This window comes from Oncorhynchus mykiss, chromosome 13 (genome assembly GCF_013265735.2).
Source record: "Oncorhynchus mykiss isolate Arlee chromosome 13, USDA_OmykA_1.1, whole genome shotgun sequence".
NCBI classification, from domain to species: domain Eukaryota; kingdom Metazoa; phylum Chordata; class Actinopteri; order Salmoniformes; family Salmonidae; genus Oncorhynchus; species Oncorhynchus mykiss.
In genome coordinates, this window is record NC_048577.1 from 11200245 (window position 1) to 11225824 (window position 25580).

Genomic DNA, 25580 nt, shown 5'->3' on the forward strand with positions numbered 1-25580 from the left:
CAAAGCGGACCACCCACTCACTGGGTTATGTAACCCAGAAATGGTGCTCTCTCGAACTGGCATTGCAAAAAATATAAATGTTGGCTAACATTCCCAGTCAATTGGTCTGTTCTGCTCATAATACCCGGAACACACAGTACAGACAGACAGTACCTGGACTCAGTGAGCTGACTCTGTCTGGAGCTAGTTTGGAAAACTATCCTCAGGATATGCTACATGGTCATCCAACATACTGTTATGCATAGATACAACTGATATCCTCCCTCAAAGGAATGTGTGTCCTTACCTTTTTCATTGTCCTGGGTGACTCCATTTGTTCAGGCCTGGATACCTGACTGCAATAAATAACTTGGTCACGCATTGATTCTTTGCATCTACAGGAAACCTCTTCTGAAGTCACATTCTGATGCTATTGTAAAGCTATTGCGAAGCTCAATGCCTTAGGGCAGGGTTAGGTCCATTTTAATTCAGTCAATTTGGGAAGTAATTCCAATTCCAAATTGGAAGAAGAAATGACCCCAACCCTGCCCTAGGATTCATGACCCCAACCCTGCCCTAGGATTCATGACCCCAACCCTGCCCTAGGATTCATGACGACAACCCTGCCCTAGGATTCATGACGACAACCCTGCCCTAGGATTCATGACGACAACCCTGCCCTAGGATTCATGAGCCCCAAAAAAGGAGATGACCCTAACACCCTGACCTGACCGCAATGATCAGGTCTATTCTGATCACCCTAACACCCTGACCTGTAGCAGTAATACCTCCTCAACGATCAGGTCTATTCTGATGACCCTAACACCCTTACCTAAAGCAGTAACACCTCCTCAACGATCAGGTCTATTCTGATGACCCTAACACCTTTACCTGAAGCAGTAACACCTCCTCAACGATCAGGTCTATTCTGATGACCCTAACACCCTGACCTGAAGCAGTAATACCTCCTCAACGATCAGGTCTATTCTGATGACCCTAACAACCTTACCTGTAGCAGTAATACCTCCTCAACGATCAGGTCTTACCTGATGACCCTAACACCCTGACCTGATGCAGTAACACCTCCTCAACGATCAGGTCTTACCTGATGATCCTAACACTCTGACCTGTAGCAGTAACACCTCCTCAACGATCAGGTCTTACCTGATGACCCTAACACCCTGACCTGAAGCAGTAACACCTCCTCAACGATCAGGTCTTACCTGATGACCCTAACACCTTGACCTGAAGCAGTAACACCTCCTCAACGATCAGGTCTTACGTGATGACCCTAACACCCTGACCTGAAGCAGTAACACCTCCTCAACGATCAGGTCTTACCTGATGACCCTAACACCCTGACCTGAAGCAGTAACACCTCCTCAACAATCAGGTCTTACCTGATGACCCTAACACCCTGACCTGAAGCAGTAACACCTCCTCAACAATCAGGTCTTACCTGATGACCCATGGCCTAATGTTGGTAGTATACGTCAGTGGTTCAGCGGGGTCAACCTTCAGATCCAGATGGACTGATTGTACTGTGTGTGTGTGTGTGTGTGTGTGTGTGTGTGTGTGTGTGTGTGTGTGTGTGTGTGTGTGCGTGCGTGGGTGGGTGCGTACATGTTTAGTGTCAGTTGTTTAATCAGTGATATAGTAGCAGTGGTTAAGGTCTTGGTCTGGTCATGTTACCTGATAGAATGCGGTCGTCTTGACCACACCAGAATGACTCACAGGTATGGAATCTTATTTCCTTGTGACCCGTAGGTGTTTATCTAGATAATCAGTCTTTTAGACTCAATCATTTAGCAAAGCCTCTGTCCACTTTGGGTTAAGGCTATACACTCACTCTTTCTCTCTCACACCGTCTCTCTCTCTCTCTCTCTCTCCGTCTCTCTCTCTCTCTCTCTCTCTCTCCGTCTCTCTCTCTCTCTCTCTCTCTCTCTCTCTCTCTCTCTCTCTCTCTCTCTCCGTCTCTCTCTCTCTCTCTCTCTCTCCGTCTCTCCCTCTCTCTCTCTCCGTCTCTCTCTCTCTCTCTCTCTCTCTCTCTCTCTCTCTCTCTATCTATCTTGCTCACACACAGGAATGCACACACACACACACTCCCTCTCTCTCTCACTGTTCTCTCTCAAAAACACACAGACTAACTCCCACCATTAGTGCGAAGTCCGTAGTACTTAAATAAATCTTTGAGAAAGGAGAAAGGCAGTCTTTGTGTGGCCATATTGCGTCACCTAATCTGCAGAATCAACAGCGGAGGTTTCTGTCAGGCCCCTGTGGTTCTGTGGTGGCGGGCCTGTTTGAGGTGACTGCCACGGGGCTGGCCATACATATCTTTGGGGTCCCGAATGGTTCTGCTCCCAGCCACTGTGGTGTGAGTGTGTGAGTGTGTGTGTGTTTATGAATGAGTGATGTCCTATGCACACTTTGACTCAAGCACATAGTCCTAGCAATGGAGCATCCATCCATCAGATTCTTACCCGATCCTTAGTTCTGTCCCTCACTGTCACAGAGAGAACTAACTTCAACCTACTGAAGTACACACCACCCTTTGGCCTTGGCTTTGAGTAAATAGCACCACCTATAGGGACAACAATGAAATTACATAATTAGTGATTGACTGTCGATTGAGAGTTTGATAGAGGGCTAGATTCAAACAAATTGACAATTGTCACGTGCGCCGAATACAACAGGTGTACAGTGAAATGCTTACTTATAGGCCCTAACAAACAGTGCAATTTCTAAGTAAAAAAAATATAAATAAAAATAATAATAATAATAATAATAATAATAATAATAGGTATTAGGTGAACAATAGGTAGGTAAAGAAATAAAAACAACAGTAAAAAGACAAAATATTGGTTGTTTTGGCGGTTAGAAGTCTGTTGCATGACCTTATTGGGGACACTGTCATTGGATGCAACAGAACCACTCCAGACTTTCATCCGACGAATCGCATGCAGCCACGTTACAAGTTCAAACACTCACATTTCATTAATAGTCAGAACTTCCCCCGTCCAAATAAACATGACAACATGTGCTGACGTTTCAGAGGGATTATTTCTAACATGGATAGAGCCTACACTTTCTAGTGAAGTTTTCAACTTCCTACTCAGTAGAGAAAATAAGGAAGGAAGTGATTTGTGACACATAAGAGCAGCAGCTCACCGATATGTCAGCTCATACTGCAGTTACCTCTCCAACACCGATATGTCAGCTCATACTGCAGTTACCTCTCCAACATGTCAGCTCATACTGCAGTTACACCTCCAACACTGATGTCAGCTCATACTGTAGTTACCTCTCCAACACCGATATGTCAGCTCATACTACAGTTACCTCTCCAACACCGATATGTCAGCTCATACTGCAGTTACCTCTCCAACACCGATATGTCAGCTCATACTGCAGTTACACCTCCAACACCGATATGTCAGCTCATACTGTAGTTACCTCTCCAACACTGATATGTCAGCTCATACTACAGTTACCTCTCCAACACCGATATGTCAGCTCATACTGCAGTTACCTCTCCAACACCGATATGTCAGCTCATACTGCAGTTACACCTCCAACACTGATATGTCAGCTCATACTGCAGTTACCTCTCCAACACCGATATGTCAGCTCATACTGCAGTTACACCTCCAACACTGATATGTCAGCTCATACTGCAGTTACCTCTCCAACACCGATATGTCAGCTCATACTGCAGTTACCTCTCCAACACCGATATGTCAGCTCATACTGCAGTTACCTCTCCAACACTGATATGTCAGCTCATACTGCAGTTACACCTCCAACACCGATATGTCAGCTCATACTGCAGTTACCTCTCCAACACCGATATGTCAGCTCATACTACAGTTACCTCTCCAACACCGATATGTCAGCTCATACTGCAGTTACACCTCCAACACTGATATGTCAGCTCATACTGCAGTTACCTCTCCAACACCGATATGTCAGCTCATACTGCAGTTACACCTCCAACACCGATATGTCAGCTCATACTGCAGTTACACCTCCAACACCGATATGTCAGCTCATACTGCAGTTACACCTCCAACACCGATATGTCAGCTCATACTGCAGTTACACCTCCAACACTGATATGTCAGCTCATACTGCAGTTACACCTCCAACACCGATATGTCAGCTCATACTGCAGTTACACCTCCAACACCGATATGTCAGCTCATACTGCAGTTACACCTCCAACACCGATATGTCAGCTCATACTGCAGTTACACCTCCAACACTGATATGTCAGCTCATACTGCAGTTACCTCTCCAACACCGATATGTCAGCTCATACTGCAGTTACCTCTCCAACACCGATATGTCAGCTCATACTGCAGTTACACCTCCAACACTGATATGTCAGCTCATACTGCAGTTATCTCTCCAACACCGATATGTCAGCTCATACTGCAGTTACCTCTCCAACACCGATATGTCAGCTCATACTGCAGTTACACCTCCAACACCGATATGTCAGCTCATACTGCAGTTACCTCTCCAACACCGATATGTCAGCTCATACTACAGTTACCTCTCCAACACCGATATGTCAGCTCATACTGCAGTTACACCTCCAACACCGATATGTCAGCTCATACTGTAGTTACCTCTCCAACACCGATATGTCAGCTCATACTACAGTTACCTCTCCAACACCGATATGTCAGCTCATACTGCAGTTACCTCTCCAACACCGATATGTCAGCTCATACTGCAGTTACACCTCCAACACCGATATGTCAGCTCATACTGCAGTTACACCTCCAACACCGATATGTCAGCTCATACTGCAGTTACCTCTCCAACACCGATATGTCAGCTCATACTGCAGTTACCTCTCCAACACCGATATGTCAGCTCATACTGCAGTTACCTCTCCAACACTGATATGTCAGCTCATACTGCAGTTACCTCTCCAACACCGATATGTCAGCTCATACTGCAGTTACACCTCCAACACCGATATGTCAGCTCATACTGCAGTTATCTCTCCAACACCTCCAAAACATCTGCTACGTGGTTGTCGGCCAACGCTGGTTAGCGCTGGCTAACGCTCGATCTGATTGAATCCAGGCCCGAGTTGTATCAATACACACAAGGCTTGTGTAATTAAAGGAGAATGGGAGTATGATTGAGTTGTCAAAGCATACACAAGTATGTCAGGGAGTGTCATTGCTATAGGCTAAAAAAAGGCCCTAAGGCTTCCAGTCCAACCATTAGCCTAGCTACGGTCAACCACAAACACACCACACCAGCCACATTCAAGTCCATTATTCAAAATGGCCCAGTTAATTGAAATGAAAACATCCAGAAACCCCTGTTCGAGACTCTTTCAATGTGATGTTTGTTTTCACACTCTAGAGTTCCACGATATTCTGTTTCCACATTATGATTCAACAGATGACGCCATTTTCTTTCTTATTGTGTTTTTGAACTACAGTGGGATGAAAAGAAAGAGAGCGAGGGAATGAAAAAGCCAACATAACAGAGGGATTAAGTTAACAGATTACAGTACATTATTATCAGACTAATCAAGCAATGTGCCACCCACATCGGTTTGAATATAATGTCTCAGTCAGTCCCAGAACTATAATATTCTAGTGAAGGAGTGAAGGGCGAGGAGAGGGAAGAGGAGGAGGAGAGAGGAGGAGGAATAAGATGAGTGAGAGATGAGGACGTAATGATGAAGATAAAGAAGAGGAAGATGAGAAGGAGAGCTGGGTCCATAGGGTAATCTCTATATGGTGAACAATGGTTACTACTGTCTGTCATGAGAGACTATCTATGGGGAAGTCACTATGTTGTGGTGACAGTGGTGGGGCTGAGGGTTCTCTATAGTACATCAGTCACTGTGTTGTGGTGACAGTGGTGGGGCTGAGGGTTCTCTATAGTACATCAGTCACTGTGTTGTGGTGACAGTGGTGGGGCTGAGGGTTCTCTATAGTACATCAGCCACTGTGTTGTGGTGACAGTGGTGGGACTGAGGGTTCTCTATAGTACATCAGCCACTGTGTTGTGGTGACAGTAGTGGGGCTGAGGGTTCTCTATAGTACATCAGTCACTGTGTTGTGGTGACAGTGGTGGGGCTGAGGGTTCTCTATAGTACATCAGTCACTGTGTTGTGGTGACAGTGGTGGGAGTGAGGGTTCTCTATAGTACATCAGCCACTGTGTTGTGGTGACAGTAGTGGGGTGGTGGGACTGAGGGTTCTCTATAGTACATCAGTCACTGTGTTGTGGTGACAGTTGTGGGGCTGAGGGTTCTCTATAGTACATTAGCCACTGTGTTGTGGTGACAGTGGTGGGGCTGAGGGATCTCTATAGTACATCAGCCACTGTGTTGTGGTGACAGTGGTGGGACTGAGGGTTCACTATAGTAGATCAGACACTGTGTTGTGGTGACAGTTGTGGGGCTGAGGGTTCTCTATAGTACATTAGCCACTGTGTTGTGGTGACAGTTGTGGGGCTGAGGGATCTCTATAGTACATTAGCCACTGTGTTGTGGTGACAGTGGTGGGGCTGAGGGATCTCTATAGTACATCAGTCACTGTGTTGTGGTGACAGTTGTGGGGCTGAGGGTTCTCTATAGTAGATCAGCCACTGTGTTGTGGTGACAGTGGTGGGGCTGAGGGTTCTCTATAGTACATCAGCCACTGTGTTGTGGTGACAGTGGTGGGGCTGAGGGTTCTCTATAGTACATCAGTCACTGTGTTGTGGTGACAGTTGTGGGGCTGAGGGTTCTCTACAGTACATCAGCCACTGTGTTGTGGTGACAGTGGTGGGGCTGAGCTGCTGTGAGAGAGAGGAGAGGACACTGATTCTGGAGAACAGGCATGTTTGGGTGACCGTGGTGGGGTTGAGCTGCTGTGAGAGAGAGGAGAGGACACTGATTCTGGAGAACAGGCATGTTTGGGAGAGAACTACAAATACAGAGGTTTCTATCATGTCCTGTAATCTCTCCTCTGTTGTTTGAGGATTGCAAGACAGAATTTAAAACTCTCCCTTATTCACACACACACCCCCCTCATCCCTCCCTCCCCCCTCCCCCTCCCCCTCCCCCTCCCCCTCCCCCTCCCTCCCTCCCTCCCTCCCTCCCTCCCTCCCTCCTTCCTTCTCCATCCATCGTGTTGTTTTGACAGAGTGGTGGAAGAGGTTTGTCCCCTGATATCTGTTCTCTTCTGTCCCTTCTCCCCCCTCCCCCTCCCTCCCTCCCTCCCTCCCTCCCTCCCTCCCTCCCTCCCTCCCTCCCTCCCTCCCTCCCTACCTCCCTCCCTACCTCCCTCCCTCCCCCTCCCTCCCCCCTCCCCCTCCCTCCATCCCTCCCTCCCTCCCCCCTCCCCCTCCCTCCATCCCTCCCTCCCTCCTTCCTTCTCCATCCCTCCCTCCATCCATCCATCCCTCCCTCCCCCCTCCCTCCCCCCTCCCCCTCCCTCCCTCCCTCCCTCCCTCCCTCCCTCCCTCCCTCCCTCCCTCCCTCCCTCCCTCCCTCCTTCCTTCTCCATCCCTCCCTCCCTCCCTCCCTCCCTCCCCCTCCCCCCTCCCTCCCTCCCTCCCTCCCTCCCTCCCTCCCTCCCTCCCTCCCTCCCTCCCTCCTTCCTTCTCCATCCATCCCTCCCTCCCTCCCCCCTCCCCCCTCCCCCTCCCCCCCTCCCTCCCCCTCCCTCCCCCCTCCCTCCCCCTCCCTCCCTCCCTCCCTCCCCCCCCTCCCCCTCCCTCCCTCCCTCCCTCCCTCCCTCCCTCCCTCCTTCCTTCTCCATCCATCCCTCCCTCCCTCCCCCCTCCCCCCTCCCCCTCCCCCCTCCCTCCCCCTCCCTCCCTCCCTCCCTCCCCCCCCTCCCCCTCCCTCCCTCCCTCCCTCCTTCCTTCTCCATCCCTCCCTCCATCCATCCCTCCCTCCCCCCTCCCTCCCCCCTCCCCCTCCCTCCCTCCCTCCCTCCCTCCCTCCCTCCCTCCCTCCCTCCCTCCCTCCCTCCTTCCTTCTCCATCCCTCCCTCCCTCCCTCCCCCCTCCCCCTCCCCCCTCCCTCCCCCTCCCTGCCTCCCTCCCTCCATCCCTCCCCCCTCCCCCTCCCTCCCTCCCTCCCTCCTTCCTTCTCCATCCATCGTGTTGTTTTGACAGTGGTGGAAGAGGTTTGTCCCCTGATATCTGTTCTCTTCTGTCCCTTCTCTCCCCTCCCCCTCCCTCCCTCCCTCCGCCACAGGCACCCTGACCTTTTAAGGTCATAAAAACAGCAGAGAAGAGAGGGATGAGAGAGAGAGAAAGAGAGAGAGAGGGGGTTGAGAGAAAGGACAAGAAGAGAAGTTGACTTACAGTAATGTACAGCAACTCTCCCACTCTTCATGCTTGCACTTGTCTTCAAACATAGCGTACATACCATACACTGTATTTTAGATTCAGAAATCTACCTATATAGTGTATCAATGGCATGAAAAGGAATTCAAGCAGTCAGCCAACACACCCCCAACCATGCAACACAGTTTATCCCATTCAATACTGTACTACTGCCACACACACACAGCTGTCCGGGTAGCCTGAGGGCAAAGTCTTAGTATCCAACAGAAACTATCAGCAGTGTGAAGAGGGGGAGGCGTCACACACACACACACACACACACACACACACACACACACACACACACACACACACACACACACACACTGTGTTCTGTTATGGAGATGATAGGGCTGTTGTGGAGATGAACTCTCACTGCTTCTGCCTCTCTGGCTGTCTAACAATGTTTAGTTCTGTTCACTCACAGCACAAAGACTGTACAGCTGTGGGGTTGATAGAGAACTATGGCTGGAACCATAGAAATACAAGTCCATCCATTGCAGACCCATTGCATTGAATGGGAATGGCTGTTCTAGTAATTGTATTTCTATGGCTGGGATTCAAGGAGGAACATGTGGCTAAAGAGGTGTTTGTATGTCTGTGGAGGTCTGTAGAGATCTGAATATTTTGGTGAATGAACTGTGAGTGTTTACCATAAGTTAGAGAGGGAGAAAGGTAGAGGTCTCTAGAGATCTGAATGTTTTGTTGAATGAAGACGTTTACTGTGAGTGTTTACCATAAGTTAGAGAGGGAGAAAGGTAGAGGTCTCTAGAGATCTGAATGTTTTGGGGAATGAAGACGTTTACTGTGAGTGTTTACCATAAGTTAAAGAGGGAGAAAGGTAGAGGTCTCTAGAGATCTGAATGTTTTGGTGAATGAAGACGTTTACTGTGAGTGTTTACCATAAGTTAGAGAGGGAGAAAGGTAGAGGTCTCTAGAGATCTGAATGTTTTGGGGAATGAAGACGTTTACTGTGAGTGTTTACCATAAGTTAGAGAGGGAGAAAGGTAGAGGTCTCTAGAGATCTGAATGTTTTGGGGAATGAAGACGTTTACTGTGAGTGTTTACCGTAAGTCAGAGAGGGAGAAAGGTAGAGGTCTCTAGAGATCTGAATGTTTTGTTGAATGAAGACGTTTACTGTGAGTGTTTACCATAAGTTAGAGAGGGAGAAAGGTAGAGGTCTCTAGAGATCTGAATGTTTTGGGGAATGAAGACGTTTACTGTGAGTGTTTACCATAAGTTAGAGAGGGAGAAAGGTAGAGGGCTGGAAAGGAGTAAATCCATTACAGATTTAGGATCTTCAATTCAGCCAGTTTGCTACATCCAGAAAGGAATCCTGCAGCAACAGGAAATGTTAGTAGAATTGATGGACATTTTTGTAGGTGTGATACATTTTCTGTAAGGGAAAATCAAGTCCCGAAATTTCAAAGTAGAAATTACAAACTTCCAAAGCCTTTTTAAACCTCAAAAACAGTACACGTTTTACATTTCCTGCATTGCAAGAAAGTTATTCTGCAACAAGGTGATCAAATGAAGATCCTACATCTGTACACACTTGAAACTCTCTATGTAAGTGCCTCTATGATTTAATAGAGCTGCCATGCTATGATGAAGGTCCAGCCAAGGTGTCCTCAACACAGTTCACATAAAAGCCTCAACCTTCTGAGGCCTGAAGATGACCATGAGATCTGACCAGAAAGAAAACTCTGAGTTACGCTACAACCAAGGCCCAGAGTTTTTCCTTGTTAGGGGTATATTCATTAGTGCTCACCATAGCTAACTGCACCATAAGGTTCATTAACAGAAAACGTTTTGCAACGAAAACGAGAGTTTCTATTGGAAAGAAATCAGATAGGTCCCGCCCTGTTTCGATCCGTTTGCTTTTGTTTGGCTCTGTTTGGTCCCTAGTGAATACACCCCAGTACACGTGCTCACACATGTTACAGTATCACCCTTCATTTAGGCTGCATAGAGTAGTCCGGGTCACCAGTGTTTTCCCATGTAGCTTAGGCCCTGAGGTTATGGATAGCTGGGCGGCCCTCTGTCACAGAGAGAATGATGTATGGCCGTTTATTACCGTCATTCATTACCCCAAACACGGTCATTACAAGCAACAGTCAACCACAGGGTTGATGGAACGTTTAGGGCTGAACCCTCCCTGCCGACGCTTTGAACTCTGCTGGCTGGCTCTTTATGACATCACAGCGGGGTGTAGGCGGGCGGGCGGAGAGCGGAGGGACGGGGAGAATATGGATCAGCCGGCCCAGCCCCCAGCTCAACTGACGCTGTCCCAATTCCCAAACCCTTGACCCCATGCATTTACCCACAACAGTTGAACATTCTCAACAGTTTCCCAAACAGAACCAGTTATAGGCCTACATCCAGAAGTACCAGGTTTGGTGAGAGAAACACCCTGATTCCAACCTAACAGATAATACACTATACCTTATAGATAGCAGAGTTAAACACAGCCAAACATTCAGCTGGTTGTAGCATTGAAGACACAACATGGTGAGGATAGAGTTAAACACAGCCAAACATTCTGCTGGTTGTAGCATTGAAGACACAACATGGTGGGGATAGAGTTAAACACAGCCAAACATTATGCTGGTTGTAGCATTAAAGACACAACATGGTGAGGATAGAGTTAAACACAGACGAACATTCTGCTGGTTGTAGCATTGAAGACACAACATGGTGAGGATAGAGTTAAACACAGCCAAACATTCTGCTGGTTGTGGCATTGAAGACACAAAATGGTGGGGATAGAGTTAAAGAGTTGCTCAATCTGTGCCTGTTGTTGAGTGTGATATTTACAGTAGTCCGTGGCCAATGTCAGACGTCTCCTGAAAAATGCATTCCACCAAGACAGGCCCAGCTGGGATGCTATTTAGCAGGTTGCCTTGGAGATGGAGGGGAATGGCAGAGGGAGAGAGAGAGAGAGAGAGAAAGGGAGGGAAGCGAGGGAGAAAAAAAGAAAGAAAGAAAGTTTAACTTTCTTTCATCTCTTGTCACGTCACAAGTGACATCTACTGAACAACCTCTCTCTTTCACTGACATGATAGTGACATATGTTCCTCTGAAATCCCACAGCACTTTACTGGTCGTGTTAGTGAATAGGAGAAGACAGCCCAAGCTGATTGTTCAAAGTAACACGGTGTAAAAAGATCTCTATGCGATGCACACCCAACAAACTTCCACAGAAAAAAGGTATTTAAATAATATAACATAAAAAATCAGAATACACACATTTGCTACCAGAACTCAAACAGTGAGTGAATGGTCTTCTTCTTCTCTTTTCAGGAGACAGCCCAACCCAAACCTAGCACCTTTCAGTCCTTATCAATATCATGTCAATATCAAACTTGACTGGTCAGTCTGCTCAGTAGTGGTCCATCTTACGGTCTGACCTGATCTTGACCTCTCACTGCAGATGGGACAATTTAATTCTCCCCCTATTATCTGTGGTGAGTGCTATCCCAGGATCCTTGAGACCCCCCTACCTTAAACCTTAACCCCTATCTTTACCCTAACCTTAACCCTTACCTAACCCTAACCATTTAAATATCAATTCCAATGGGGTACGGCCATCCCAAGGATTGCAGATATCACAGACCTATTATCTATCTGTGTCTTCTTTTGTTGACCTTTCACCCCTCATCCCTTCACTGGCCTTATGTCCATTCCGTGCAGTCAAATCCATGATGAGATTAGATTGGATTAAATGTGATGGTTGCCATGGTGACGGGCCCCCATCTTGAGTTTTGATGTGAGGCTGCTTCACGTCAAGGTTGTCTGTTATTGGCAGGATCATTTTACAGGTTGTGGGAAAACGTCTGCAGCACTGTCACATGGATCTGCGGTATTTTAGGTCATTGTCAATAGCATTGGTTTTGAATGGGATGGATTATTTGTGGCAAAGTATCGCCATCTAGTGTTTGGAATGGGAGGTGACAGTGAGTTGAAAACAAGGAAGAGCATTCAGTAAATTTAGAGCAGTGGTGACTGCAGTGGTGAAAAAAGTACTCAAATCAAATTGTATTTGTCACATGTGCCGAATACAACAGGCTGCTGCTGCTACTCTCTGTTATTATCTATCATAGTCACTTAAATAACTCTACCTACATGTACATATTACCTCAATTATCTCAACACCAGTGCCCCCGCACATTGACTCTGTACCGGTACCCCCTGTATATAGATAGTCCCGCTATTGTTATTTACTGCTGCTTTAATTATTTGTTATTCTTATCTCTTACTTTTTTTTAGGTATTTTCTTAAAAATGTGTTGTTGGTTAAGGGCTCTGTTGTACCTGTTGTAAATTACTCAAATAAAAATAAAAGTCACCCAGTAAAATACTACTTGAGTAAAAGTCTAAAAGTATTTTGTTTTAAATATGTTGCTAAAATATACTTAAGTATCAAAACTTAAAGTATAAATCATTTCAAATTCCTTAGATTAAATAAACCAGACGGTACAATTTTATTTGTATTTTTTTAATCTACGGATAGCCAGGGGCACACTCCAACACAGACATAATTTACAAACAAACCATTTGTGTTTAGTGAACCCACCAGATCAGAGGCAATAGGGATGACCAGGCATATTTTCTTGATAAGTGCATGAATCTGACTATTTTCCTGTGCTGTTAAGCATTCAACGAGTACTTTTGGCTGTCAGGGAAAATGTATGGAGTAAAAAGTACACTCTTTGTAGTGAAGTAAAAATAAAAAGTTAAATATAAATAGTAAAGTAAAGATACCCCCCCCAAAAAAACTTAAGTAGTACTTTAAAGTATTTTTACTTCAATAATTTACCCCACTGGATGGTGGGAGGCTGGTGGGAGGAGCTATAGGAGGACACTCTCATTGTAATGGCCGGAATGTAAAAAAGGGGACCTGGTCAGACATGTGGTTTCCATATGCTTGATCTGTTCTATACAGTTCTATTTATTCCATAACAGACATTCCATGAGCCTGTCCTCCTATAGCTCCTCCCACCAGCCTGGATTAGAGCCACCATGCCCAGAAACGACTCTTTGGTTTAGATACTACAGTAAGACCATTTTTTAACTGATCCGCTTGTTACCATAACCAGCGTCCTCTTAAAGCACCATTTCAAAACAGCAGTAAGCTTCATGTCCAAGATCTTTGGTTTCATTGAAAGTATCAAATTGCACATCTTTCTCACCAAACAGCTATAGTCAACCTGTTTGCTTTAATCACATCTGAAAATATTTTACTTAAAGGTTTACTCATTTATGCCTTTGGCTGTTTATTGCCCCAAGTCATTCATTGGCCAGATTTATACAAAACAGTCATGTTTTATATTACTGCTATTCATGTTTTATATTACTGCCATTGTACAAAGTACAGATTCCTAGACGAGACGTCAAAAACCTGTCAGTACTTGAGAACTGCTGGTGAAAGGTAGTTGAAGGGGCATTTGAAGTGAATGTGGTTTGGCTGATTCAATATGAAAAACCCATCTGGTGAGTTTAGTTCTGTATATTATTTTGCTCTAAATATAAAGATATAAGATACACACGATTACTAGCCTAGTCAAAACGGCATACTCTTGCCTTGGCTCAGACTTATGTTGACAATGTATCGTACACAGGCTGACACCCATTATAATGTTTGCTTTATGTTCTTAATGTGTAAAAGTCAAGTCTAAACAGTGTTCAGATTACCCCTGGTAGACAACTTGTATAATATTCCATCCTTAATAGCACTAAATCCTTCCCTCTTTTGTGTCCAGAACGTACATTGGTTGTCATCGGCAACCCTGGAGCTATATCATGGGCTGCCCTGGAAGGAGGCGAAGAGAAGCCCCTGGGGACCACCAGAGTCTGGGTTACTACAGGCACCATCTCAGGACGCCCCCTCTCTGTGGTAAACATGCCTGGTGCAGTAACCACCACCCAGAGCCAGGGGGCGCTACAGGTGAGTGTGGCGTGGCATAGTCTGCTGTGCTTGTGTCTGCCTTGTGTCTGCCTTGACACACGTCCCAAGGATCCCAGATAGCAAGGACCCATGTTTTTGTGTCTGCTGTTTGTCTGTTTTGAATTTCTCTGTTGTTGTTTCTTGTTCTTATTTCTGTTTTTCTCTGTAGAGTGTGTTGAGACTGGGTGAATCTCAATTGTACATCCTTGATTCCACCTGTCACATCCTCTTGCCTCGTTCTGAAAATACATTGGAGGAACACCAGATATTTTGCTCCAATCTGCTTTGAGAAGGAGACAAGGAGGGAGGACGTGAGGAATAAAGGAAATATAATTGAGATTTACCCACTGTGAAAGGCACTTAAAATAAATTGTGACAACTTATCTACAGGACTGGGCTCTGGAGTGTCTGTCGCTGTCTGAGTGTTCCAAGGGGATCCACTCTTTCCTCCTGGTGGCGCCGTTGGGTCATCTCACAGAGCAGGAGAGAAGAGGGGCTCAATGCATCCGAAGGATGTTCGGAGAGAAGGCCCATGGCTTCACTCAAGTCCTCTTCACCTACGAGCTGGAGCAGAAGGATAGTCTTGAGGATCTACTGAAGGAGAGAGAGGCCCAGAGGCTGGTTGAGGAGTGCGGGGGACGTTTTCACGTCTGCCCAAAGAGCATTGGTGAAGAGCTGGAAGTCACAGGGTTACTGGGAAAGGTCGACTCCATTTTGGATCAGGGAACAGACCGCTGCTACACCGTGGAGATGCACCAAGAAGCTCAACCGCTATTGGTGGAGTTTAGGGAGCAGCTTAAGGGCCTATTGGATGGCTTTATCAGACTTAAGGAAATTATCAATGAAAGGGAGAGAATGCAAGTGAATGTGGAGAATTTGGAACACAGGATCTTCAGAGAGAAGCTAGCGAGGCTTCAAGATGAGCTCTTGTTGAAGCAGATGGAGAAAGAAAGAGACAGTGGCATGGAGGTCGAGGCGATGAGCTTTATATATGAGTTGGACAGGTTAGTTGACAAGCTTGCCCTAAAAAGAGTGAGAGCAGTCGAGGAGGACCATAAGAGCAGAGACGACGTGCAGAGGTTTAGGGAGGAGTTGGGGAGGATGGTGGATGAAATGGTTACCAATCAGAAACACAAGCATAGACAGATGTGTCGGGAGAAGGGAGAAGAAGAGTGGGAGCTTCAGAACTTCAGGGAACAGCTAGAAAGACTGAAAAACAACATGAAAAAGACAGAGAAGAGAGGGAACAGGAAAGAGAAGGAAGGAGTTTGTGAAGGGGGCAGGAAAGAGAAGGGAGGGAAGGAGTTTGTGAAGGGGGCAGGAAAGGGGGATGAGGGAGAGAGAGATTCCAGAGGGAAGCACGGAGGGAGGGTTTGACATGGATCAACAGTTTAAAGGAATGATGCAGAAGTTGGGGAATATCGGGAATATCAGGAAAAAGAGGAGAGGAGCTTCGAGGAAAGGAAAATGTGATTAAAAGGGTGCTGGAAATTATCTATAGATTCTAGCTATTGGCTACATTAATTTAATACATTATTTTTTATGGATGACATTCTATGATGCATTTTAAACAAATCAATGAATGTTGATGATATTGTGTGTCAGGTTGTTGCATGATTAACTGTTAAATATTTGTTACTAATTCATCATAGGACTAGAGAATAAACAAATAACTTTACCACGTATCATTCATGCATTAATCATATGCTTACCATGCTGAACTTGAATTCAATAAAGATGAATCCAAATAATAACAAAACAATACTGCACATCCATAATAACTTAGAAAGATGTAAATACTCATAGAAATAAAACATTGTATCTACTCTCAGTGCTTGCCTTGCCACTCTGACCTGTACATTTATATTTTTTTATTTTTTCCATTATTTAACTAGGCAAGTCAATTAAGAACAAATTCTTACACGGCCGGAAGTGATGAAGCCTTGATCAAACCAGGTACTGCAGTGACGCCTCTTGCACTGAGATGCGGTGTCCATATATATTGTAGCGATGAGACAAGATAGTAGCTACTAACAATTGGATACCACGAAATTGGGGAGAAAAAAGGTGTAAAATGTAAAAAAATATATAAAAAAATAATATATATATATATATCCCGCACATGCGCAGTGCACCGCCGGCCTCTGTAGCGATGCAAAGATGGCGTCCTCCCTGGCTATTTGCAATGCACGTTTACTCAACTCTGTAGGACTGTCTTCTGGCCACCGTCGGGCTTGGTCGCTGCTTGCCTCGGCTAGACATGGAGAAACCTGTGCCACGGCGATCTTGGGGATACAACGGTGCAGGATAGGGGGCGACTTTGGCTGTTTGAGACCTGAAAATGCAGTGACATTGAGACTCACAGGTGAGAGAGGAAGGACTGTCTGGAGTTGGTGTCAGTGAACCTAGGTAGTAGTTTGTTGCTATAGAAAGATATTTGTTTGGTCAATCATTCTGTATATGTCGTTTTTGTGTTTTCATGTCGCGATCAGACATTCGACACTTGTTCGGTACAGCTGCAACAACATTGTGCAGAAGCTGGACGTGCATGATGTAACGTTAACTGTCCTCAGTCAATGGTCAAGCACAATATGTACATGACACAATCTACAGTGTCTACACTGGTAGTTAACTACTAACTAGCTAGTCCGTATAGCTAGCTAGCTAGTTAGCTAGTACAGTACACTTCGAAATGCATTATTCTCATTATTTGTCGAGCTAGTTAGCTATGTCTAACACAGACATGCCAAACACCATTACCCAGAATGCTCTGCTTCAATACAAGGACAGACGTTATGGCTCTTTGACGCAGCTCATATCTCCTTCTCTCCACAGGACTGAGGTCCCCCCATGTTGTCAGCAGTAGTCACTCCTTCCACACTAGCTGCTCCTCAGCTAACAAACAGGACTTGTATGATGTTCTGGGGGTGCCTCGCACAGCCACTCAGAAAGACATCAAGAAAGCCTACTATCAGGTGAGAGGGTTGTCTATTAGGAGAGCCTGCACCTGTAGCTCTGTTGCTGTGTGGGTTGTTGTTGCAGAAATATAGGCCTAGACTGTTGTCATTATGGAGTTCTAGAATGTTCATAAACATTTAAATAGTACATGGCCTTGTCCAGTGAAATCATCTGGGTAGGCTATATAATACCATTGGTCTATCCTATTCCAGATGGCTAAGAAGTACCACCCAGACACCAACCAGGATGACCCTCAGGCCAAGGAGAAGTTTGCCAAGCTGGCAGAAGCCTACGAGGTAGGCATTCAATTCTACAAATTCAAGTCCTGCATGTTTTCGACTGGCCAATAATTACATTTCCAATATATCAAAATGCTCTGCCAAGCCAGGCATAGGATCTGATGAGGAGCTGACCCTAGATCTGTACCTATTTGAGCAACTTCTAGTCTCTTCTATATTATCTGTAGATTGACAGTGACACCCAAACCCCTTAGCAATGACTGGGATATTGTTCCTGATGCTGTTCCCCCAAGGTGCTGAGTGACGAGGTCAAGAGGAAGCAGTATGACACATACGGGGCGGCAGGCTTCGACCCCAGCCAGGCGGGAGGGGGGGCGGGGGGACAGCAGTACTGGAGGGCCGGGGGGGCCAGCATCGACCCAGAGGAAATGTTCAGGAAGATCTTCGGAGAGTTCACAGGAGCGCAGGGTTTCGGAGACTTCAACAGCATGTTTGAACAGAGGCCAGAGGTGTGGTTATAACATTTTATAACAGATGAATAACCCGGTTATAACATGTTTCATGATTCGGTATAGAAGTAGAATTGGTAGAATGTACAAGTTCTAATGAACAGCAACGTTACATGATTTCATGTGAGTGTTTAGAGCTCAGTTATTCATATTCAGCCATATGTTTTAATCTGTAACTGCTCAGTTATTCATATTCAGCCATATGTTTTAATCTGTAACTGCTCAGTTATTCATATTCAGCCATATGTTTTAGTCTGTAACTGCTCAGTTATTCATATTCAGCCATATGTTTTAGTCTGTAACTGCTCAGTTATTCATATTCAGCCATATGTTTTAGTCTGTAACTGCTCAGTTATTCATATTCAGCCATGTGTTTTAGTCTGTAACTGCTCAGTTATTCATATTCAGCCATATGTTTTAGTCTAACTGCTCAGTTATTCATATTCAGCCATATGTTTTAATCTGTAACTGCTCAGTTATTCATATTCAGCCATATGTTTTAGTCTGTAACTGCTCAGTTATTCATATTCAGCCATATGTTTTAGTCTAACTGCTCAGTTATTCATATTCAGCCATATGTTTTAATCTGTAACTGCTCAGTTATTCATATTCAGCCATATGTTTTAGTCTGTAACTGCTCAGTTATTCAGCCATATGTTTTAATCTGTAACTGCTCAGTTATTCATATTCAGCCATATGTTTTAGTCTGTAACTGCTCAGTTATTCATATTCAGCCATATGTTTTAGTCTGTAACTGCTCAGTTATTCATATTCAGCCATATGTTTTAGTCTGTAACTGCTCAGTTATTCATATTCAGCCATATGTTTTAGTCTGTAACTGCTCAGTTATTCATATTCAGCCATATGTTTTAGTCTGTAACTGCTCAGTTATTCATATTCAGCCATATGTTTTAATCTGTAACTGCTCAGTTATTCAGCCATATGTTTTAATCTGTAACTGCTCAGTTATTCATATTCAGCAATATGTTTTAATCTGTAACTGCTCAGTTATTCATATTCAGCCATATGTTTTAGTCTGTAACTGCTCAGTTATTCATATTCAGCCATATGTTTTAGTCTGTAACTGCTCAGTTATTCAGCCATATGTTTTAATCTGTAACTGCTCAGTTATTCATATTCAGCCATATGTTTTAGTCTAACTGCTCAGTTATTCATATTCAGCCATATGTTTTAATCTGTAACTGCTCAGTTATTCATATTCAGCCATATGTTTTAATCTGTAACTGCTCAGTTATTCAGCCATATGTTTTAATCTGTAACTGCTCAGTTATTCATATTCAGCCATATGTTTTAGTCTAACTGCTCAGTTATTCATATTCAGCCATATGTTTTAATCTGTAACTGCTCAGTTATTCATATTCAGCCATATGTTTTAGTCTGTAACTGCTCAGTTATTCAGCCATATGTTTTAATCTGTAACTGCTCAGTTATTCATATTCAGCCATGTGTTTTAGTCTGTAACTGCTCAGTTATTCATATTCAGCCATATGTTTTAATCTGTAACTGCTCAGTTATTCAGCCATATGTTTTAATCTGTAACTGCTCAGTTATTCATATTCAGCCATATGTTTTAGTCTGTAACTGCTCAGTTATTCATATTCAGCAATATGTTTTAGTCTGTAACTGCTCAGTTATTCATATTCAGCCATATGTTTTAGTCTGTAACTGCTCAGTTATTCATATTCAGCCATATGTTTTAATCTGTAACTGCTCAGTTATTCATATTCAGCAATATGTTTTAGTCTGTAACTGCTCAGTTATTCATATTCAGCCATATGTTTTAATCTGTAACTGCTCAGTTATTCATATTCAGCCATATGTTTTAATCTGTAACTGCTCAGTTATTCATATTCAGCAATATGTTTTAGTCTGTAACTGCTCAGTTATTCATATTCAGCCATATGTTTTAATCTGTAACTGCTCAGTTATTCATATTCAGCCATATGTTTTAGTCTGTAACTGCTCAGTTATTCATATTCAGCCATATGTTTTAATCTGTAACTGCTCAGTTATTCATATTCAGCCATATGTTTTAATCTGTAACTGCTCAGTTATTCATATTCAGCCATATGTTTTAATCTGTAACTGCTCAGTTATTCATATTCAGCCATATGTTTTAATCTGTAACTGCTCAGTTATTCAGCCATATGTTTTAATCTGTAACTGCTCAGTTATTCATATTCAGCAATATGTTTTAGTCTGTAACTGCTCAGTTATTCATATTCAGCCATATGTTTTAATCTGTAACTGCTCAGTTATTCATATTCAGCCATATGTTTTAGTCTGTAACTGCTCAGTTATTCATATTCAGCCATATGTTTTAGTCTGTAACTGCTCAGTTATTCATATTCAGCAATACGTTTTAATCTGTAACTGCTCAGTTATTCATATTCAGCCATATGTTTTAGTCTAACTGCTCAGTTATTCATATTCAGCCATATGTTTTAATCTGTAACTGCTCAGTTATTCATATTCAGCCATATGTTTTAGTCTGTAACTGCTCAGTTATTCATATTCAGCCATATGTTTTAGTCTGTAACTGCTCAGTTATTCATATTCAGCCATATGTTTTAATCTGTAACTGCTCAGTTATTCATATTCAGCCATATGTTTTAGTCTGTAACTGCTCAGTTATTCATATTCAGCCATATGTTTTAGTCTAACTGCTCAGTTATTCATATTCAGCCATATGTTTTAGTCTGTAACTGCTCAGTTATTCATATTCAGCCATATGTTTTAGTCTGTAACTGCTCAGTTATTCATATTCAGCCATATGTTTTAGTCTGTAACTGCTCAGTTATTCAGCCATATGTTTTAATCTGTAACTGCTCAGTTATTCATATTCAGCCATATGTTTTAATCTGTAACTGCTCAGTTATTCATATTCAGCCATATGTTTTAGTCTGTAACTGCTCAGTTATTCATATTCAGCCATATGTTTTAGTCTGTAACTGCTCAGTTATTCATATTCAGCCATATGTTTTAGTCTGTAACTGCTCAGTTATTCATATTCAGCCATATGTTTTAATCTGTAACTGCTCAGTTATTCATATTCAGCCATATGTTTTAATCTGTAACTGCTCAGTTATTCATATTCAGCCATATGTTTTAATCTGTAACTGCTCAGTTATTCATATTCAGCCATATGTTTTAATCTGTAACTCTTTCTCCCTCTCTCTCACACTTTATTACCTTCCTCCATTTTTCTCCCACTATACCTCCATCTCTTTACCCTTTTCTCTCTCTCCCCTTTCCTGTCTCTCTGTTCCCTCCCTCTCTCTCCCCTTTCCTGTCTCTCTGTTCCCTCCCTCTCTCTCTCAGTTTGTGATGGAGCTGACGTTCACCCAGGCAGCTAAGGGAGTGAACAAGGAGATGACAGTGAACCTGGACGGTGCCTGTCAGAGATGTGACGGTAAAGGTAGCGAGCCAGGAACCAAGGTCCAGCACTGTCACTACTGTAACGGCACCGGCATGGTGAGTGGTGTCAACCTACTGTCGCCGTCAGGGACCAGGGCCTGTATTCCCAAAACGTTACACAATAATTTATTCTGATTTAAAAGGCGAAACTGATCCTAGATCAGAACTGCTACTTTGAGTACAGGCCCTGATGTTTTACATGGTTGTCTCCACCATGACCGTATCCCTTTTATAAAACAGGCATCTCAGGGAGGCAGTAGCCATTCTAAATTCACTATCTACTCAATTTACTTCAGGGCTTAACTTTTTTGATCCGCACTCCCATAACGTAAGGCACCTTTATTATCATTATAGTGTAGTAATAGCCATGTTAAAAATGTCTGATCATCTTAATGTTGGTCTCTGTGCTGCCCCCTGTAGGAGTCTATAAACACCGGTCCCTTCATGATGCGCTCTACGTGTCGACGCTGTGGTGGGCGGGGCTCCATCGTGACCACGCCCTGCGTGATGTGTCGCGGCTCGGGACAGACCAAACAGAGACAGACCGTCACCGTGCCTGTACCCGCAGGTGAGAGAGAGGGGTGTGAGAGAGAGACACTGACTGACGGTGTGTGTCTCTGGTTGGGCCAGGATACGAGGAGACAATTGTTCAATGATGTGATGTGAAAATGCAGATTGACTTCAGACATGGACTGATGTTGTCTTGCAGGAGTAGACAATGGACAGACTGTACGAATGCCAGTGGGGAAGAAGGAAATCCACATCACATTTAGAGTAGGTGTGGACAGCATTTAGCTAGTTGTTTACCCTCCCCTTCAACGAGCTCCCAGACATCAGTTATACGACGCTATGCTTTTACTTTCTCTTTGGGAGATTGGGTGCGTAGATATCTGAAGTATTATTCATGTCAGTCCTTGTTTGATTGATTGTGGTTCTGATGATCCAACTTTGCTTTGCCTGACTCACCTGAAGCCCTACTAATATTCTGGAGACCTATCCTCTATAAAAAAACATTGGGGAAACAATTATATTTTTCTCATTTGTGAGACACTTATTATGACACTGTTATATTTGTGATGGTTCTGATGGTCCGGTATCTCCTTCTTCTCTCCAGGTCCAGAGGAGTCCAGTGTTCAGACGTGATGGGATCAACATCCACTCTGATGTCCACATCTCTGTAGCGCAGGCTATTCTGGGGGGCTCTGCTAGAGCACAGGGACTCTACAACACCATAGATATACAGGTGGGAGAAAGAGTTAGATCTCTGTAGGCCATGCTATACTGGGGGGCTCTGCCCGGGCACAGGGACTCTACACACACTCACGGCCAGTTTGTAGGTACACCACACTGTTCACCAAACTGAATCGCTCCTACAAACAGTGAGTCATGTGACCGTGGCTTGTTGTATAAAGCAGGCAAAAGGGCATCAAGGCATTCATTGTCTGTTGGATTAAGTGTTAGACTGGGTAAAAGGAGTGACCTAAGGGACTTTGAGTGTGGTATGATCGGCAGTACCAGGCGCACCGGATCCAGTATCTCAGAAACGTCCGCCCTCCTGGGCTTTTCACGCACAACGGTGCGACAAACAAAAAACATCCAGTCAGCGGCAGTCCAGTCGGCTGAAACAGCTCGTTGATGAGAGAGAACATCCAGTCAGCGGCAGTCCAGTCGGCTGAAACAGCTCGTTGATGAGAGAGAACATCCAGTCAGCGGCAGTCCAGTCGGCTGAAACAGCTCGTTGATGAGAGAGAACATCCAGTCAGCGGCAGTCCAGTCGGCTGAAACAGCTCGTTGATGAGAGAGAACATCCAGTCAGCGGCAGTCCAGTCGGCTGAAACAGCTCGTTGATGAGAGAGAACATCCAGTCAGCGGCAGTCCAGTCGGCTGAAACAGCTCGTTGATGAGAGAGAACATCCAGTCAGCGGCAGTCCAGTCGGCTGAAACAGCTCGTTGATGAGAGAGAACATCCAGTCAGCGGCAGTCCAGTCGGCTGAAACAGCTCGTTGATGAGAGAGAACATCCAGTTAGCGGCAGTCCAGTCGGCTGAAACAGCTCGTTGATGAGAGAGAACATCCAGTCAGCGGCAGTCCAGTCGGCTGAAACAGCTCGTTGATGAGAGAGAACATCCAGTCAGCGGCAGTCCAGTCGGCTGAAACAGCTCGTTGATGAGAGAGGTCGAAAGGAGAATAGCAAGAATTGTGCACGCTATCAGGCGTGCCACAAACATACAAATAACGGCGCAGAACGACATCTTGGAACGCACAAATTGTCGATCCTTGTCACTGATGGGCTATTGCAGCAGACGACCACACCAGGTTCCACTCCTATCAACTAAAAACAAGGAAAAGCAGCTCCTGTGGGCATGTGAACACTGGACACTTGAGGAGTGGAAAAACATCACCTGGAACATGACAGCGAGTTCAGTTTAGTTGAGTGGCCTGGACAGTCCCCAGACCTCAACCCTACAGAGCATCTTTGAGATGAGATGGAATGAGATGTTTGCAGCATGAATGTGCCACCAGTCCAATCTGCAGTAACTGCATAATGCCATCGCGTCAGCATGGACCAACATCCTTGTGGGACGTTTTTGACACATTGTAGAATACCCCAAATAATTCAGGCTGTTCTGGAGGCAAAAGAGGGGTCTGACCCGGTACGAGGTGAGTGTATACAGGTGCGAGGGAGGGAAAAGGAGGCAGGAGGGATGGAAGGAGAGAGAAATAAGTTGTTTTCTGCCCGGTCACAGAGACTATACAACATTATAGGCATCCATGTGAGGGAGGGGAAAAGGAACTCACTGTTGAATTTATCTACATGAAGTATTTCAATGTTTGGGTGTCATTTTGTTCAGTATTTATTTCATTACCACGTCTTTCAATCTGACAACCATCTAGAAATATGACATTAGATACATTACACTGACCTAGTCAATCTGACAACCATCTAGAAATATGACATTAGATACATTACACTGACCTAGTCAATCTGACAACCATCTAGAAATATGACATTAGATACATTACACTGACCTAGTCAATCTGACAACCATCTAGAAATATGACATTAGATACATTACACTGACCTAGTCAATCTGACAACCATCTGGATATATGACATTAGATACATTACACTGACCTAGTCAATCTGACAACCATCTGGATATATGACATTAGATACATTACACTGACCTAGTCAATCTGACAACCATCTAGAAATATGACATTAGATACATTACACTGACCTAGTCAATCTGACAACCATCTGGATATATGACATTAGATACATTACACTGACCTAGTCAATCTGACAACCATCTGGATATATGACATTAGATACATTACACTGACCTAGTCAATCTGACAACCATCTAGAAATATGACATTAGATACATTACACTGACCTAGTCAATCTGACAACCATCTGGATATATGACATTAGATACATTACACTGACCTAGTCAATCTGACAACCATCTGGATATATGACATTAGATACATTACACTGACCTAGTCAATCTGACAACCATCTGGATATATGACATTAGATACATTACACTGACCTAGTCAATCTGACAACCATCTGGATATATGACATTAGATACATTACACTGACCTAGTCAATCTGACAACCATCTGGATATATGACATTAGATACATTACACTGACCTAGTCAATCTGACAACCATCTAGAAATATGACATTAGATACATTACACTGACCTAGTCAATCTGACAACCATCTGGATATATGACATTAGATACATTACACTGACCTAGTCAATCTGACAACCATCTGGATATATGACATTAGATACATTACACTGACCTAGTCAATCTGACAACCATCTGGATATATGACATTAGATACATTACACTGACCTAGTCAATCTGACAACCATCTAGAAATATGACATTAGATACATTACACTGACCTAGTCAATCTGACAACCATCTGGATATATGACATTAGATACATTACACTGACCTAGTCAATCTGACAACCATCTGGATATATGACATTAGATACATTACACTGACCTAGTCAATCTGACAACCATCTAGAAATATGACATTAGATACATTACACTGACCTAGTCAATCTGACAACCATCTGGATATATGACATTAGATACATTACACTGACCTAGTCAATCTGACA

At 44.1% G+C, this 25580-nt stretch overlaps 2 protein-coding genes across 4 annotated transcripts in view; both read left to right on the forward strand.

Annotated features, from left to right (window-relative positions):
* The first annotated feature begins 13690 nt into the window (after nt 1-13690).
* LOC110485564 lies at nt 13691-15656 on the forward strand. Its single transcript, XM_036942589.1, has 3 exons — nt 13691-13825; nt 14095-14279; nt 14670-15656. The coding sequence occupies exons 1-3, from the start codon at nt 13810-13812 to the stop codon at nt 15654-15656; spliced, it is 1188 nt and encodes a 395-aa protein (XP_036798484.1). The 5' UTR covers nt 13691-13809.
* Nucleotides 15657-16424: 768 nt separating this feature from the next.
* Nucleotides 16425-25580, forward strand: part of LOC110485562 (dnaJ homolog subfamily A member 3, mitochondrial) — a 56685-nt gene continuing 47529 nt past the window's right edge. For 2 of the 3 annotated variants that reach the window (XM_036942337.1, XM_036942338.1), the window contains exons 1-8: nt 16440-16644; nt 17115-17254; nt 17450-17533; nt 17770-17985; nt 21328-21480; nt 21844-21991; nt 22133-22197; nt 22538-22666. In XM_036942337.1, coding sequence (XP_036798232.1) covers nt 16440-16644; nt 17115-17254; nt 17450-17533; nt 17770-17985; nt 21328-21480; nt 21844-21991; nt 22133-22197; nt 22538-22666 — 1140 coding nt within the window. Of the gene's footprint in view, nt 16645-17114; nt 17255-17449; nt 17534-17769; nt 17986-21327; nt 21481-21843; nt 21992-22132; nt 22198-22537; nt 22667-25580 lie in introns of all 3 variants that reach the window. The other variant, XM_036942336.1, reaches the window with a different exon arrangement.